This window comes from Nerophis ophidion, linkage group LG23, assembly GCF_033978795.1.
Source record: "Nerophis ophidion isolate RoL-2023_Sa linkage group LG23, RoL_Noph_v1.0, whole genome shotgun sequence".
Lineage (NCBI taxonomy): Eukaryota > Metazoa > Chordata > Actinopteri > Syngnathiformes > Syngnathidae > Nerophis > Nerophis ophidion.
In genome coordinates, this window is record NC_084633.1 from 22,417,214 (window position 1) to 22,434,226 (window position 17,013).

Consider the following 17,013-nt stretch of genomic DNA (forward strand, 5'->3'; position numbering starts at 1 on the left):
TTACAGGAGGGGCAGTGAAATTCGTGAGGGTTGGCAAATGCGTTGTTACAGCGGCACCGCCCCTGTGTAACACCGGCGGGCCACCTCTAATCTTAATTTGATATTACCTCAAGGGCCAAATGAAATCACACGGCGGGCCAAATTTGGCCCACGGACCAGAGTTTGACACCTTATGCTGTACACTGTTTGTGCTGAATAAGAAGTGTTGTAGTACATGTGCAATGACAAAGACCTATCCTATCCTATCCTGACATGTGAACATGTTCCAGCCTTTGTGGGCTCAGGCGTTAAAACAGTCTTTAAAAAAATATTAAAAATGAAAAGCCAAAAATGTGCCCTTCAATTTACATCATAAAAAAAAAATCTAATAATAGTAAACACATTTCCTGAATTCTCTTTTGAGATTCGTGAAGTATTCTAATCCATCCATTAAATATAAAAGTAGTCTGAGATGCATTGAGGATACCCTTCATTAATGCACTTTATTCCAAAAGTGTACCCTTGATGATGTTCTGTTTAGTAATCTGCTTCTTTCTAGTCTTTTCCCCGTGACATCACCATTTGTTGGTGCAAATGAAAGGACCACAAGAGACCTGTCATCGTACAAAGGGGCCAAAAGGCAGTGACGGATGAAGCAAGGATGAGAGGAAGAAAGAGATGATTGAAAAGCAGGAGAATAAGCAGAGACCTGATTCTGTAGGCACATGTGGGGGTGTCACTCTCTCAGCCTCTCTTCAAATGCTCTTTGGAGAAAGTTTGTCAAACTAGATCAGGAGCGTTAAAAACTTGTTTATAAAAGGCGTCAGTGAAAGAAGGAGGAGGAATGTCGTACACCTAAGGCTTCACAGACGCTTTCAATCAGCCCGTCTGTGTGGTACAGCCCCCTCTCTTCTTCAGAGTCGTAGCTGGGGCTGTAAGATGCCATGTTGTTTGACATCCCGCTATTGAAAGGATGAGAGGGTATAGGAGTAAGAAGGAAGGGGAGGTGTGTACGGGCGAAGACGGAAACGGCGCGGGGTCAAGGCTTTTTTCCTCAGGGGGGATGTGTTCACAAAACGTCTGCAAAGTGTTCAGGCTTCAAAAGCAAGGTTGCTTCTGTGCATCTTTTTTGTCCTGCCGGAGATGTTCGGTGCTGTGGTATGTGACTTTCATCCTTTGTAAACAACGCGGATGCTCAAGGGTAGTCGGCATGCAGTGCTTCCAATATCTACTGACAGGCAAAACAATGTCATGTGCATTGCCTGACGCTTCTAACTCAGGGGAGTTTGTTCTCACACTGATGAGAGAAGCATTTGGTTCTGCAATACAGTACCTCACAAAAGTAAGCACACCACTTGCATTTTCTGTTTAAAACCGCATCCTTTTAAGGAATAATACAGTACTATAGAAATGAAGCATGAATAGAATGTACTTCAGAGTGGTTCTCAACTGGTTGGGTTGCAAAACTCAACATCATGACTTAATGACGGATGAGAACCCAAATTGTGGGCATTTTTCAATGTAAATTTCCCAAGTATCTTAAATCTAATAAAAATAAAGTGCAGTTTAATGTCACACTCCCTTTCCATCGACATATTTTACAATCAAGTGAAACGCGACAAAAATGCAACAAACAGTGAAATATGAACGCGAAGGGTACACAATAAACCCACCTACAATCTGATATATCACTAAACTCTGGAACTTTATTGTGAAAATCTCGCTTCCAACCCACACTGCTTGGTGCCTCGTCTGAGCTGCTGTGATGTAGATGACCATAGTAACTCATTAGATGACCATAGTAACTAATTAGATGACCATAGTAACTCATTAGATGACCATAGTAACTCATTAGATGACCATAGTAACTAATTAGATGACCATAGTAACTCATTAGATGACCATAGTAACTCATTAGATGACCATAGTAACTACTTAGATGACCACAGTAACTCATTAGATGACCATAGTAACTCATTAGATGACCATAGTAACTAATTTGATGACCATAGTAACTAATTAGATGACCATAGTAACTAATTAGATGACCATAGTAACTAATCAGATGACCATAGTAACTAATTAGAGGACCATAGTAACTAATTAGATGACCATAGTAACTAATTAGATGACCATAGTAACTAATTAGGTGACCATAGTAACTAATTAGATGACCATAGTAACTCATTAGATGACCATAGTAACTAATTAGATGACCATAGTAACTAATTAGATGACCATAGTAACTCATTAGATGACCATAGTAACTCATTAGATGACCATAGTAACTAATTAGATGACCATAGTAACTCATTAGATGACCATAGTAACTCATTAGATGACCATAGTAACTCATTAGATGACCATAGTAACTCATTAGATGACCATAGTAACTAATTAGATGACCATAGTAACTAATTAGATGACCATAGTAACTAATTAGATGACCATAGTAACTCATTAGATGACCATAGTAACTCATTAGATGACCATAGTAACTAATTAGATGACCATAGTAACTAATTAGATGACCATAGTAACTCATTAGATGACCATAGTAACTCATTAGATGACCATAGTAACTCCTTAGATGACCATAGTAACTAATTAAATTACCATCCATCCATTCATCCATTTTCTTCCGCTTATCTGAGGTGGGGTTGCGGGGGCAGCAGCCTAAGTAGACAAGCCCAGACTTCCCTCTCTCCATCCCCTAAATTTAAGATTTGGCGTACTAAAAATGGGTTGTGTTGTCTAGATCGCAACTTTGTATCGCCCAAACAGTGGTGTCGCTGCATAGTGTACAACATAACCAAACAGACAATGTTGTACAGTTAGACCGGTTAGAGCAGGGGGAGGGAACCTATGGCTCGAGAGCCAGATGTGGCTTTTTTGTTGGCTGCACCTGGCTCTCAGGTAAATCTTAGCTGACATTGCTTAACATGATATGTAATGAATAATTCCACTAGTAATCACAGTCTCAAAAATAACGTTCAAAATATAAAACATTCTCATGCATTTTAATCCATCTATCCGGTTTCTACCGCACCTGTTCAAGAAGACACATTAAGTATTTTATTTATTGTTGGTTAGCTTCAGAATAACAATGTTGTTAAAAATACTAAGAGACTTATTAAACTCTAAAAATGTTGGTCTTTCTTAGAAATGCAGGCATTTAGTTGTATTTATCAAGCGTCTTAGAGTGAGTGCCATCTTACACTTAAGTCCTGAGAATTTGCGAAATTTAGTCCTACTCTCAAACTAAAGAATAAAAGCTATTTATCAACTTTCTGAAGTCTAAGAATCACTTCTACTCTCCACGATATTTAAGAGACCTTCAGAGTTTGAATCCGAGCTAATGTCACTATATCTTGCTGTGGTATTCCCATTGTTTGTTTACATTGGCAGCACTGTGTGACGTCACAGGGAAATGGCCAGTGTCTTTGCAGAGAGCCAAAATAAGGCACTTTAAAGCTTTATTTAGGGATATTCCGAGACCGGTAACATTTTGAAAAAAACTTCCAAAAATACAAGAAGCCACTGGGAACTGATTTTTATTGTTTTTAACCCTTTTGAAATTGTGATAATTTTCCCCTTTAAAGTCTTTTTAATCACACTCATGTCTATTCCTGAATGCCGTTGATAAGCGCTGGAGTGAGAAGAGGTTTTAAGATATTCAGCACTTCGACGGCTTTACAAGGAAATATGGTATATAAAACTTACTTAAAATGTTGAGTAAAATGATGTACCTGCCGATGAAAAACAAGTAGACTTTACCTAATTTGTTTAAATAAATATAACTTAAAACTTGGATGTAATGAAGTAACTGTTACTTAATATCTTCACAACTGTTATGTTATATGCTAAGTAGAATTTACTTGATGCTTGCAAGTGAGTCTTACTTGATATTGCAGCATTAAATTTGACTTAAATCATTTGCGTGCAAATACAATCATTTTTTAAAGTAAATCTTATGAGTTATTTTTGTCAGTGTACAATAAGTGCATTGATAAATTGCAGAAGTCATGTGCACACATGTAAGTATGTCAAAGAAGTGCACAAGTTGTGTGCTCATATAAGTGTGTAAAATAGGTGTGTTCACGTATGAGCGACAAGTATGTCTAAAAGTTGTGTGTTGATATACAGTAGGAGTGCAACATTAGTGCACAAGTTGTGTGCTCACATATAAGTATGTGAAGAAAGTGCACAAGTTATGTGCACAAATGGGTGATAAAACTCCTCGCTCTGAGATTTTTACAACAAGTTAGGAGCTCTTTGAGAGGATTCTCAGAATCTATTATTTTGTAGTTTATTGTCAAAATATACACTCCCATTGTCCACTTAAGTATGTGTAAGATATTTCTTTATTGTTAGACCGTGATTGGTTATTTCTATGGACACAGAAATGACGTCACCTAAAATTCCGTTTAGTGCACATAGTAATGTCGTAATTTAGCTCGGAGTGTGACACTTAAGATTCAGTCCTACACTTGGCTGAAAGTGTGAGGAAGACGCTTGATGACTAACTTTTAAGTGCAGCTTTCAGCGAAGAATTTCTTTATTCATGAGTCAACCCTTAACAGACTTCTTAAGAGTAATTCTAAGAAACTTGATAAATACGGCCCCTGATCAACTAAGATCCAAATACCACACGCTAAACAGCGTCTGCCATCTACAAAGTTGCAGGTGATTTACTAAGACTGTGTGTACAACTGATAACAAATGCAGAAGTGGTGCGGGCCGCCTTATTTAAATCCAGATGTTGCATGTATGATGCAGCCTGTGTCTACAGGAGACACTCATTTCTCTAACCCAGGGGTCAAGAACCTTTTTGGCTGAGAGAGCCATACAAGCCAAATATTTTAAAAAGTATTTCCGTGAGAGTCATATAATAAATACAACTAAATGCCTGCATTTCTAAGAAAGACCAACATTTTTAGAGTATAATAAGTCTATTAGTATTTTTAACAACATTGTTATTCTGAAGCTAACCAACAATAAATAAAATACTTAATGTGTCTTCCTGAACAGGTGCGGTAGAAACCGGATGGATGGATTAAAATGCGTGAGAATGTTTTATATTTTGAACGTTATTTTTGAGACTGTGATTAACAGTGGAATTATTCATTACATATCGTGTTAAGCAATGTCAGCTAAGATTTACCTGATGGCCAGGTGCAGCCAACAAAAAAGCCACCTATGGCTCTCGGGCCATAGGTTCCCTCCCCCTGCTCTAACCGGTCTAACTGTACAACATTGGCTGTTTCGTTATGTTGTACACTATGCAGCGACACCACTGTTTGGGCGATACAAAGTTGCGATCTAGACAACACAACCCATTTTTAGTACGCCAAATCTTAAATTTAGGGGATGGGGAGAGGGAAGTCTGGGCTTGTCTACTTAGGCTGCTGCCCCCGCAACCCCACCTCGGATAAGCGGAAGAAAATGGATGAATGGATGGATGGTAATCTAATTAGTTACTATGGTCATCTAATTAGTTACTATGGTCATCTAATTAGTTACTATGGTCATCTAATTAGTTACTATGGTCATCTAATTAGTTACTATGGTCATCTAATTAGTTACTATGGTCATCTAATGAGTTACTATGGTCATCTAATGAGTTACTATGGTCATCTAATGAGCTACTAAGGTAATCTAATGAGCTAATATGGTCATATATTTAGTCAATGTGGTCATCTAATGAGTACTATGGTCATCTAATGAGTTACTATGGTCATCTAATTAGTTACTATGGTCATCTAATGAGTTACTATGGTCATCTAATGAGTTTCTATGGTCATCTAATGAGCTACTAAGGTAATCTAATGAGCTACTATGGTCATATATTTAGTCAATGTGGTCATCTAATGAGTACTATGGTCATCTAATGAGTTACTATGGTCATCTAATTGGTTGATATGGTCATCTAATTAGTTACTATGGTCATCTAATTAGTTACTATGGTCATCTAATGAGTTACTATGGTCATCTAATGAGTTACTATGGTCATCTAATGAGTTACTATGGTCATCTAATGAGCTACTAAGGTAATCTAATGAGCTACTATGGTCATATATTTAGTCAATGTGGTCATCTAATGAGTACTATGGTCATCTAATGAGTTACTATGGTCATCTAATTGGTTGATATGGTCATCTAATTAGTTACTATGGTCATCTAATTAGTTACTATGGTCATCTAATTAGTTACTATGGTCATCTAATGAGTTACTATGGTCATCTAATGAGTTACTATGGTCATCTAATGAGCTACTAAGGTAATCTAATGAGCTAATATGGTCATATATTTAGTCAATGTGGTCATCTAATGAGTACTATGGTCATCTAATGAGTTACTATGGTCATCTAATTGGTTGATATGGTCATCTAATTAGTTACTATGGTCATCTAATTAGTTACTATGGTCATCTAATTAGTTACTATGGTCATCTAATTAGTTACTATGGTCATCTAATTAGTTACTATGGTCATCTAATGAGTTACTATGGTCATCTAATGAGCTACTAAGGTAATCTAATGAGCTAATATGGTCATATATTTAGTCAATGTGGTCATCTAATGAGTACTATGGTCATCTAATGAGTTACTATGGTCATCTAATTAGTTACTATGGTCATCTAATGAGTTACTATGGTCATCTAATGAGTTTCTATGGTCATCTAATGAGCTACTAAGGTAATCTAATGAGCTACTATGGTCATATATTTAGTCAATGTGGTCATCTAATGAGTACTATGGTCATCTAATGAGTTACTATGGTCATCTAATTGGTTGATATGGTCATCTAATTAGTTACTATGGTCATCTAATTAGTTACTATGGTCATCTAATGAGTTACTATGGTCATCTAATGAGTTACTATGGTCATCTAATGAGTTACTATGGTCATCTAATGAGCTACTAAGGTAATCTAATGAGCTACTATGGTCATATATTTAGTCAATGTGGTCATCTAATGAGTACTATGGTCATCTAATGAGTTACTATGGTCATCTAATTGGTTGATATGGTCATCTAATTAGTTACTATGGTCATCTAATTAGTTACTATGGTCATCTAATTAGTTACTATGGTCATCTAATGAGTTACTATGGTCATCTAATGAGTTACTATGGTCATCTAATGAGTTACTATGGTCATCTAATGAGCTACTAAGGTAATCTAATGAGCTAATATGGTCATATATTTAGTCAATGTGGTCATCTAATGAGTACTATGGTCATCTAATGAGTTACTATGGTCATCTAATTGGTTGATATGGTCATCTAATTAGTTACTATGGTCATCTAATTAGTTACTATGGTCATCTAATGAGTTACTATGGTCATCTAATGAGTTACTATGGTCATCTAATGAGTTACTATGGTCATCTAATTAGTTACTATGGTCATCTAATGAGTACTATGGTCATCTAATGAGTTACTATGGTCATCTAATTGGTTGATATGGTCATCTAATTAGTTACTATGGTCATCTAATGAGTTACTATGGTCATCTAATGAGTTACTATGGTCATCTAATGAGTTACTATGGTCATCTAATTAGTTACTATGGTCATCTAATTAGTTACTATGGTCATCTACATCACAGCAGCTCAGAGGCACCAAGCAGTGTGGGTGGGAAGCGTTTCCACAGACGCGGAAGGAGATTTTCACAATAAAGTTCTAGAGCTTAGTGATCTATCAGATATTTCCGATTGTAGGTGGGTTTATTTTGTACCCTTCGCGTTCACATTTCACAGTTAGTTGCATTTTTGTTGCGTTTCACTTAATTGTAAAATATGTCGATCGAAAAGGAGTGTGACATTATTATTTTGTCAATATTCAGTGTTTTATCCTTCATATAAAAATGTTAAATCCCATTACGTTTTTTAAGGCGGTCTGTCATAACAGTTTTAGCATTCAATCAGACATTATTGTGAGGTTTTGTATTAATGTCCCTAAAAATAGATATACCGGCCCCCAAACACATTTTTTTCTTTAAATGTGGCCCCCAAATCAAAATAATTGCCCAGGCCTGAGTTAGACCGGTGTTTTTCAACCTTTTCTGAGCCGAGGCACATTTTTTTCATTGAAAAAATCCCAAGGCTCACCACCAGCAGAAAACAATAAAAAATGAAACTCAGAACCCGATATTGACAATAAAAAGTCGTTCTCGCAATTGTTGGATATGAATTTAAACCATAATCAAGCATGCATCCCTATAGCTCTTGTCTCAAAGTAGGTGTACAGTCACCAAGAGTCACATCACGCCGTGACTTATTTGGAGTTTTTGGGTGTTTTACTGTGTGTGGTGTTTTAGTTCTGGTCTGGAGCTCCAATTTTGTTTTTGATTGTCATGTACGGATGTACTTTGTGGACGCCATCTGCTCCACGCACTGTAAGTCTTTGCTGTCGTCCAGCATTCTGTTTTTCTTTACTTTGCAGCCAGTTCAGTTTTAGTTTCATTTTGCATAGCCATCTCCAAACTTCAATGCCTTTTGTTTAAGCATTAGATACCTTTTCACCTGCACGCTTCCTCCGGCTGTCGTCTGCAAACTGTGATCACGACAAATCATGTTCCTGATGTCTACAAAGCAATTAGCTACCTGCTGCCACCTACTGACATGGACAAGTATTACACGGTCACTCTGCCTGTCTCTTGACCGCACAGACAATAATCACTGGTTTGCAAAGAATATTTTTAACCCGATTAGGTGAAACTAGATAATTTCCCACGGCACACCAAACAATATCTCACGGTACATTGGTGTGCTGCGGCACAGTGGTTGAAAACCACAGAGTTAGACTATCACTGGGCTCTGCTGCTGAACTCATTTAACCGACTCTCCAAATAAAGGTGACTTAACTCGGAGCACTTGTATGATGTGCTAAAGTAGGCATTGCAGGACGGCATTTTCCACAGTTCCTCAAACAGTGGCGCACACTCTGCGACTCAAAAGTCACGGCGGTTTACCGGGAGATTTCTCAGCTGTCACTCATTGTTCCATATAAAAAGGAACAGTCAGCATTCTTGTCTGTGCAGCTGGTGGCACAGTCGGAGGAGTTTAGAGCGAAAGCTGAGATGTGCATTAAGCCGCGGTGAGCTTAATGGCATATGGCATATACGTTTAACACTTGAGTACATTTTCAACTAAGCCTTCAGGATTAAGGGGAAGTGATGTCACTGTGATTTCCTAGACTCAACATCCATGCAGCACAGTTGTGCTGCTCCGCTTTGGCACTACCAGAAAATGCAGTGTTGTTTAAGGTGAGCAGTTGTGGTTCACTTCCACTTCACCTCCGTAAGACGAGAGTGTGTGTGCTCACAGCTGTAGCTTGTGGAATGTAGGAAGGCTTTCCTAATTGGGAATTTGGACTGAAGACATGATCTATCAGGGCTTGACTGACCGCACATCTATTATGATATTATTTGGGGTTTAAGGATTCGACAGCTGATTCCCATTCCCTGGGATTAGCCTGTGGTGGATTTTAAAGTGAGGTTTCTGCTGTATTTCGTAGAAAAAACAAGTATTTAGCGCCTTACTTCTGAACTACACATTTCCACATCATATTAATTATGCCATTATTATTGAATGCATTTTCGAGAGAGGAATCGGTCTCTGAATGTTTTGAACTCCTGTTTTTATGCTGGGTGTAGCTCAAATTCTTGAGTCCTGGGCATGACGTTTAAGTGCAACCGGCAGTGGAGGCTCCTCGATGGGGTTTTGGGGCACTAGGAGGTTAACCCCTTTACTACTATTACCCAGGGTAATTCATTTATTTGTGGCGGCCCGCCACGAAAGAATTACGGCCGCCACAAATTAAAATAAATAAATAAATAAATTTAAAAAAATATTTTATTTTTTTTTTTTTTCCGCTTTTGACTCGCTCGATCGCTCATAAAAGCAATGGGACTCTGTCTGTGAATGGAGCTTGTAGTTACATATTATATAAATATGTACATAAAGTGTTTTAATTATATTCCAACTCCGCGTTCGTTATAATCCAAAGCGCCTTACATATACAAAGCTGACAGTGCGCCTTATAATCCGGGGCGCCTTACATATACAAAGCTGACAGTGCGTTTTATAATCCGGGGCGCTTTACATATACAAAGCTGACAGTGCGTTTTATAATCCGGGGCGCTTTACATATACAAAGCTGACAGTGCGCTTTATAATCCGGGGCGCCTTACATATACAAAGCTGACAGTGCGCCTTATAATCTGGGGCGCCTTACATATACTAAACTGACAGTGCGCCTTATAATCCGGGGCGCCTTACATATACAAAGCTGACAGTGCGCCTTATAATCCGGGGCGCTTTACATATACAAAGTTGACAGTGCGCTTTATAATCCGGGGCGCCTTACATATACAAAGCTGACAGTGCGCCTTATAATCTGGGGCGCCTTACATATACTAAACTGACAGTGCGCCTTATAATCCGGGGCGCCTTACATATACAAAGCTGACAGTGCGCCTTATAATCCGGGGCGCTTTACATATACAAAGCTGACAGTGCGCTTTATAATCCGGGGCGCCTTACATATACAAAGCTGACAGTGCGCCTTATAATCTGGGGCGCCTTACATATACTAAACTGACAGTGCGCCTTATAATCCGGGGCGCCTTACATATACAAAGCTGACAGTGCGCCTTATAATCTGGGGCGCCTTACATATACAAAGCTGACAGTGCGCCTTATAATCCGGGGCGCCTTACATATACAAAGCTGACAGTGCGCCTTATAATCTGGGGCGCCTTACATATACAAAGCTGACAGTGCGCCTTATAATCTGGGGCGCCTTACATATACAAAGCTGACAGTGCGCCTTATAATCCGGGGCGCCTTACATATACAAAACTGACAGTGCGCCTTATAATCTGGGGCGCTTTACATATACAAAGCTGACAGTGCGCCTTATAATCCGGTGCGCCTTATATATACAAAGCTGACAGTGCGTTTTATAATCCGGGGCGCTTTACATATACAAAGCTGACAGTGCGCCTTATAATCTGGGGCGCCTTACATATACAAAGCTGACAGTGCGCCTTATAATCCGGGGCGCCTTACATATACAAAACTGACAGTGCGCCTTATAATCTGGGGCGCTTTACATATACAAAGCTGACAGTGCGCCTTATAATCCGGTGCGCCTTATATATACAAAGCTGACAGTGCGTTTTATAATCCGGGGCGCTTTACATATACAAAGCTGACAGTGCGCCTTATATATGGACCAATATTGAGCCACAATAAGCGGTATAAATGGATGGATGGAGGTCTGGCAACTACGGTAAGCAGCAGCCAACTTCATTTTCCCAGTAGAAGAAGAAGCGCGCTTCTTCCTCTTGTACAGCCGGCGACCTTATTTTCCCCCGCGGTGCATGCTGGGATATATGACTGCAGGAGGCGTGCCGTTCCTATGTGTAAAGAGCCCAAAATGGCTCCTACTAAGAGACACGCTAACGATGCAGAGTTTCAAGTCAAGGTGATCAGTAACACAGTAGAAGACGGGAATAGAGCAGCAGTGAGAGAATTGAACATTAACAACAGCGACACTGACTCCTTTAATCACCACTTCCACGAGACGGAGCCGTCACGCCAAATTTCTTCCCCCCCTACAAAAACCTTCCCCCACCATTTACTTCCGGGGTCATGATTAATACAGATGTTTTGTGAACGCTATATTATAAAAATATAACGCTACTATATAAAAATACAGACGTTTTGTTAACGATATATTATGAACAAAAATTTAAAAATGAAAAAACAATTTACAAACACAAGCTATGGGATGACGCATTTACTTCCGGGGTTACGTTTCCTCTTACGTCATCCATAGCTTGTGTTTGTAATGTCAATATTTTTTTTATAGTATAGCCTTAACAAAACATCTGTATTTTTATAATATAGCGTTATATTTTTTAAGTAAATGTGGGGGAAGGTTTTTGTAGTGGGGAAGAAATGTGTCGCCCAACTGTTTGATTGGAACACTGAAGAAGAAGAATTTGAGGGATTGGTGGATGAGGAATAACTTAATAAAGTGAGCTTTACATGTTTATTTTGTGTTGTGTTGTGTGACATTATTGTTAGAGCAACGTTGAGTTATTGATACATTAACACTATTTCCAGTGTTACTATGTTGTGATTGCAGTAACCTTTGATTTATTGAACAGTATCAGACTGTTTTTTACCTGTTTATTGATCGCGGAAAATAATAAAACAGCTGTTTATTCATTTTGGGAGTGAATGGAGTTGTCAGAACGTTGGTTTGTAATCTACTAATAAAGTTTGACTGACCTATCGGACTGTTTTTAGCGCAGCTCCATCTAAAGGATGCATAACGTAACCCCAGCCTCTACTGTAGCATCTATTCTATGCGCCTTATAATGCGGTGCGCCTTATATATGAACATCGTTTTAAAATTGGCCATTCATTATAGGTGCGCCTTATAATCCGGTGTGCCTTATAGTGCGGAAAATACGGTACTAAATATTTTGAAGAAACGACTCAACAATCAGTCAATCAAGATAAATATCAAAGATTACATTAGAATGCATGTCTACAAGTCGCAGGTGAAAATGAATGTTGTTTAAACTGATAGTGTGGACTTTCCCAACTTGTGAGTGCTAACAGGTATGGTCTGCGCTGCCAAAAAGAAAACTAGCAATTGCAGTCGACCATGTTCACGACTTGACTTTGTCAAGTTAAAATACATTTTGGAACATGGATCCTTTACAGACGTGCCAAATCCAGCCTTTATTTGGCAAACATCACCAAAATAAGAAAATATGTGTGAATGTAGCATTTACACCACTAAGCAATACAGTTTTACAAAAAAAGTGCTCAATGAAAGAGGCTATACTTTTTGAGTGGCTAAATAGCACAATGCTCTCTGAACAAGGGGGCGGATTTCAATTAGTTGTCAAGGATTGTTCTTTTTATTGAAATCCATCAACCCAACCATTTTCTACAGCTTGTCCCTTACAGAGTCCCGTGAAGGCTGGAGCCTATCCCAGCGGAACTTGGGCGGAAGGCAGTGTACAACTTGACCAGACAACTATTCACACTCACATTCACAAACGAGGGCCAATTTTAATGTTGCCAATCTAACCCAGGACCCTCCAGCTGTGAGGCCCTGTGCCACTGTGCCACCGTGCTGCCCTTTTCATTCAAACATACATACATATTTTTTAATCAGCATTATATTTTATATTCATACTGTTTGTTTATTTTTACAATGCAGGCCCTTACAGTTGGCCACTGGACAAATGTACTTGAGGACCCCTGTTGTCGACGCTTATTCAAAGATTGAGGTGACTGCACGCTTATATTTGAGCCTGTAAGTATAATGTTGACCTTTTGTGGATTAAAGAAAGAATCCTAAATACAGTAAATTTCAACTTTTGCGCTGAATTATTGTTTTAAAAAAATATTGAATATGTACAGTGTGATCATTCAGCCCTTGGAAAAATAAATGTTTAAATAAATATGAATTTCATGCGCATTATGAGTGTATGTATACTTTTGGACCACGACAGTACCTCCTTGCTTTGCAAAAGCTGCAAATCCACTTCGTCCGTCGTGCCGCTCCTTGCAAAGCTGGGCTTGCATACCTGCAGAAACAGAATAGATAGGTATAATAATGTTATTCATTGTGGAACACTTATGTATTGTTGGGCGATATATCGAATATGCTCGATATATCGCGGGTTTGTGTCTGTGCGATATAGAAAATGACTATATCCTGATATTAAGCTGTGATGCTAGCGGAGAGGTGCGAGTGGTAATACGAGAGAGAGAAGGTGCGAATCTGGTAACAAATGAAGGTGTTACGCCGCACACGCAGTCTGTTTTTCCCTCTTCTGCGAAAGCACTCACACGCCGCCACAGCCGGAGGCAATCTTCAATCAACACACCTGGAGGTGACTACAGACAACAGGATGAAGAGCTTCGCCGCTGATTACTTTTCGGCGGAACGTAGCCCTGTTCACAGTTAGCCCCACGTCTCTGACTTCCCACCTGCTCTCTCTCGTTTGCTTGTTTTCCTCGTGTCTCGTCCTGAGCTGCTGTTTTTACCCCGGACCCAGATTGCCTTCCTTGATCCACCGACACCCTGCTTGGACTTTGGACAGCTCTCTCCTGCCCCACTACCCCGCTTGGACCTCGGACTTCCCTGCCTCTTCCCTCTTGATTTGGACGCCATCATAACACTTCCTATGGTATTTACATACGTTAATTCCTGCACATAGTTTTACTTCAAACACATAGTAGCATATACACCCTACGTATCCATTAAGCACTCCATAAATGCATTGAGTTTGAGCTTCTGCTGTTGTGCCGTCTCCTTCCACCGTACCAGTCTTAATAGAAGGAAAAATAATTCCAAAAAAACAGCACGGGGGTCCATCGTCTGGCGGTGGTTTGGCTTCAAGCGGGAAGATGTTGAACAGACAGCCGTAATGTCAAATTTGCGGCAAAAGCGTTGCTACAAAAAGTAGCAACACTGCTAATATGTGGCATCATTTGAAAAGTCACCCGCTAGAGAATGAGGAGTGCTTGAAACTCTACCCTACCACATAGAGAAGGACATACACTATTTGATTTCCTATCATGCAGCTCATTTTTATTTTATTTATTTTTTTAATATTTTGTGTGACAAAAAGTGCACGTTATTTGTTTTAATCTATTGTTGTTGCGTTCTGTACAAAAGTGCACTTTAATTTAGTGTTGTTTTGATATGTCATCTTAGTGACATTAGCACAAAAGTGCAGTCATTGCTTGTTTTAAAATGTCTCTGACAATCTTGCACTTTCTGTTTTGGAAATGACATGAATGTTTGTGCCACTGCTTGATAACTGTTTAACCAATAGTTTTCGGAGATTAATTTAGATGGGATTTCCCATTATGCATGAAAGATTAAAATGAGCATATATTAAAGGCCTACTGAAAGCCACTACTAGCCACTACTAGTCTGATAGTTTATATATCAATGATGAAATATTAACATTGCAACACATGACAATACGGCCGCTTTAGTTTACTAAATTGCAATTTTACATTTCGCGCCAAAATATCCTGCTAAAAAGTCGCGGTATGATGACGTGTGCGTGTGACGTCACACATTGTAGAGGACATTTTGTTCCAGCGTCGTTCCCAGCTATAAGTCGTCTGTTTTCATCGCATAATTCCACAGTATTCTGGACATCTGTGTTGCTGAATCTTTTGCAATTTGTTCAATGAATGATGGAGATATCAAAGAAGAAAGCTGTAGGCGGGAAGCGGTGTATTGCGGCCGCCTTTAGCAACACAAACACATTCTGTGTTTCATTGTTTACATTCCCGAAAGATGACGGTGAAGCTTTACTATGGAACAGAGATGTCAAGCGAACATGGTTGGATTGGACCACACACACAAAGTACAGTGTATTATGCAGCCATCATTTCGAAAGATTGTGTTTCGAAGAGGGTCCCTTGCGAAGGGCAGAGATGGGCATCGCCACCACCCGTCGACTGGTGCTGAAGAAAGGTGCGGGGCCGACCTTCAGGTTGTACAGGTATGACCATGTAATCTCACTAAAACACTAGTAACACAATAAGCAGATAAGGGATTTTCCGGAATTATCCTAGTAAATTTGTCTAATAACATCTGAATCGCTCCCACTGCCCTCTAGTCTTTTTTTTCTCCTAGTCCTTCACTCTCACTTTCCTCATCCACGAATCTTTCATCATCGCTCAAATTAATGGGGAAATTGTCGTTTTCTCGGTCCGAATCGCTCTAGCTGTTGGTGGCCATGATTGTAAACAATGTTCAGATGTGAGGAGCTCCACAACCCGTGACGTCACGCGCACATCGTCTGCTACTTCCGGTACAGGCAAGGCTTTTTTATTAGTTGCCAACTTTATCGTGGATGTTCTCTACTAAATCCTTTCAGCAAAAATATGGCAATATGGTGAAATGATGAAGTATGACACATAGAATGGAGCTGCTATCCCCGTTTGAATAAGAACATCTCATTTCAGTAGGCCTTTAATGCAGAATGAAAAAGAATGTTTGAATGTAGACACATGGAATCATCATACTGCTGGGATTATATGCATCAAGTGTTCATTCAAGGCTAAGGCAAAATATCGAGATATATATTGTGACATGGCCTAAAAATATCGAGATATTAATAAAAAGCCATATCGCCCAGCCCTATAAGTACGTACATCTCAAGGGGCAAGTTACCGGAGACAAGGAAATTACTTTTTCCCACAAGTACCTGGAGTTTTCAATCTGAAACAGGAAAGACAAAAATCTTAGCCCTTTTTTCTCTGACTATAACCTCCACCTTTTTTTTTTTTTTTTTTTCCCCCAGTGTGTCATAAACAATGCGGGCACTACATCAAAAGCTTGCGGCAGGAATGTTTTCCGTCAACTCCTGTCTGTTTAGAAAAACAGGTATTGTGCATGCCACCGGCTCTATTTCCGACATGTCTTTAGTGCACACAGGCCTTTTGTCAACACTGGGGACCACTAATCTGTAGGCGATCTCTGCTCCGTTTACTTGCGGATGGACGCTAATGTGTGTGCATCCTTGCCAATAAGTGACGCGTCCTTTGATTATTATATGAGTTGCAAGAAACAGCGAAGAAAACCACATAAGGGAGAAAAAAAGGACACAGTTGAAGTGACTAAAGCATTACATACAAAAACATTTGGTTGCTATTATCCTCACACAAACGTATCCTCCTGGTGCGAGGATGACGGAGGACGGTAGTAAAGTGATGTACAGTGGGGCAAAAAAGTATTTAGTCAGCCAGCGATTGTGCAAGTTCTCCCACTTCAAATGATGACAGAGGTCTGTCATTTTCATCATAGGTACACTTCAACTGGGAGAGACAGAATGTGGAAAAAAAAATCCAGGAATTCACATTGGAGGAATTTTAAAGAATTTATCTGTAAATTATGGTGGAAAATAAGTATTTGGTCAACCATTCAAAGCTCTCACTGATGGAAGGAGGTTTTGGCTCCAAATCTCA

General features: G+C 39.3%; 1 protein-coding gene across 4 annotated transcripts in view; it reads right to left on the reverse strand.

The window, feature by feature from the left end:
* Window positions 1-17,013, reverse strand: part of cep112 (centrosomal protein 112) — a 406,308-nt gene that overhangs the window by 351,918 nt on the left and 37,377 nt on the right. For all 4 annotated transcript variants that reach the window (XM_061885269.1, XM_061885270.1, XM_061885268.1 and 1 more), the window contains exon 7: window positions 13,533-13,604. In XM_061885269.1, the coding sequence (XP_061741253.1) occupies window positions 13,533-13,604 (72 nt within the window). The remainder of the gene's footprint in view (window positions 1-13,532; window positions 13,605-17,013) is intronic.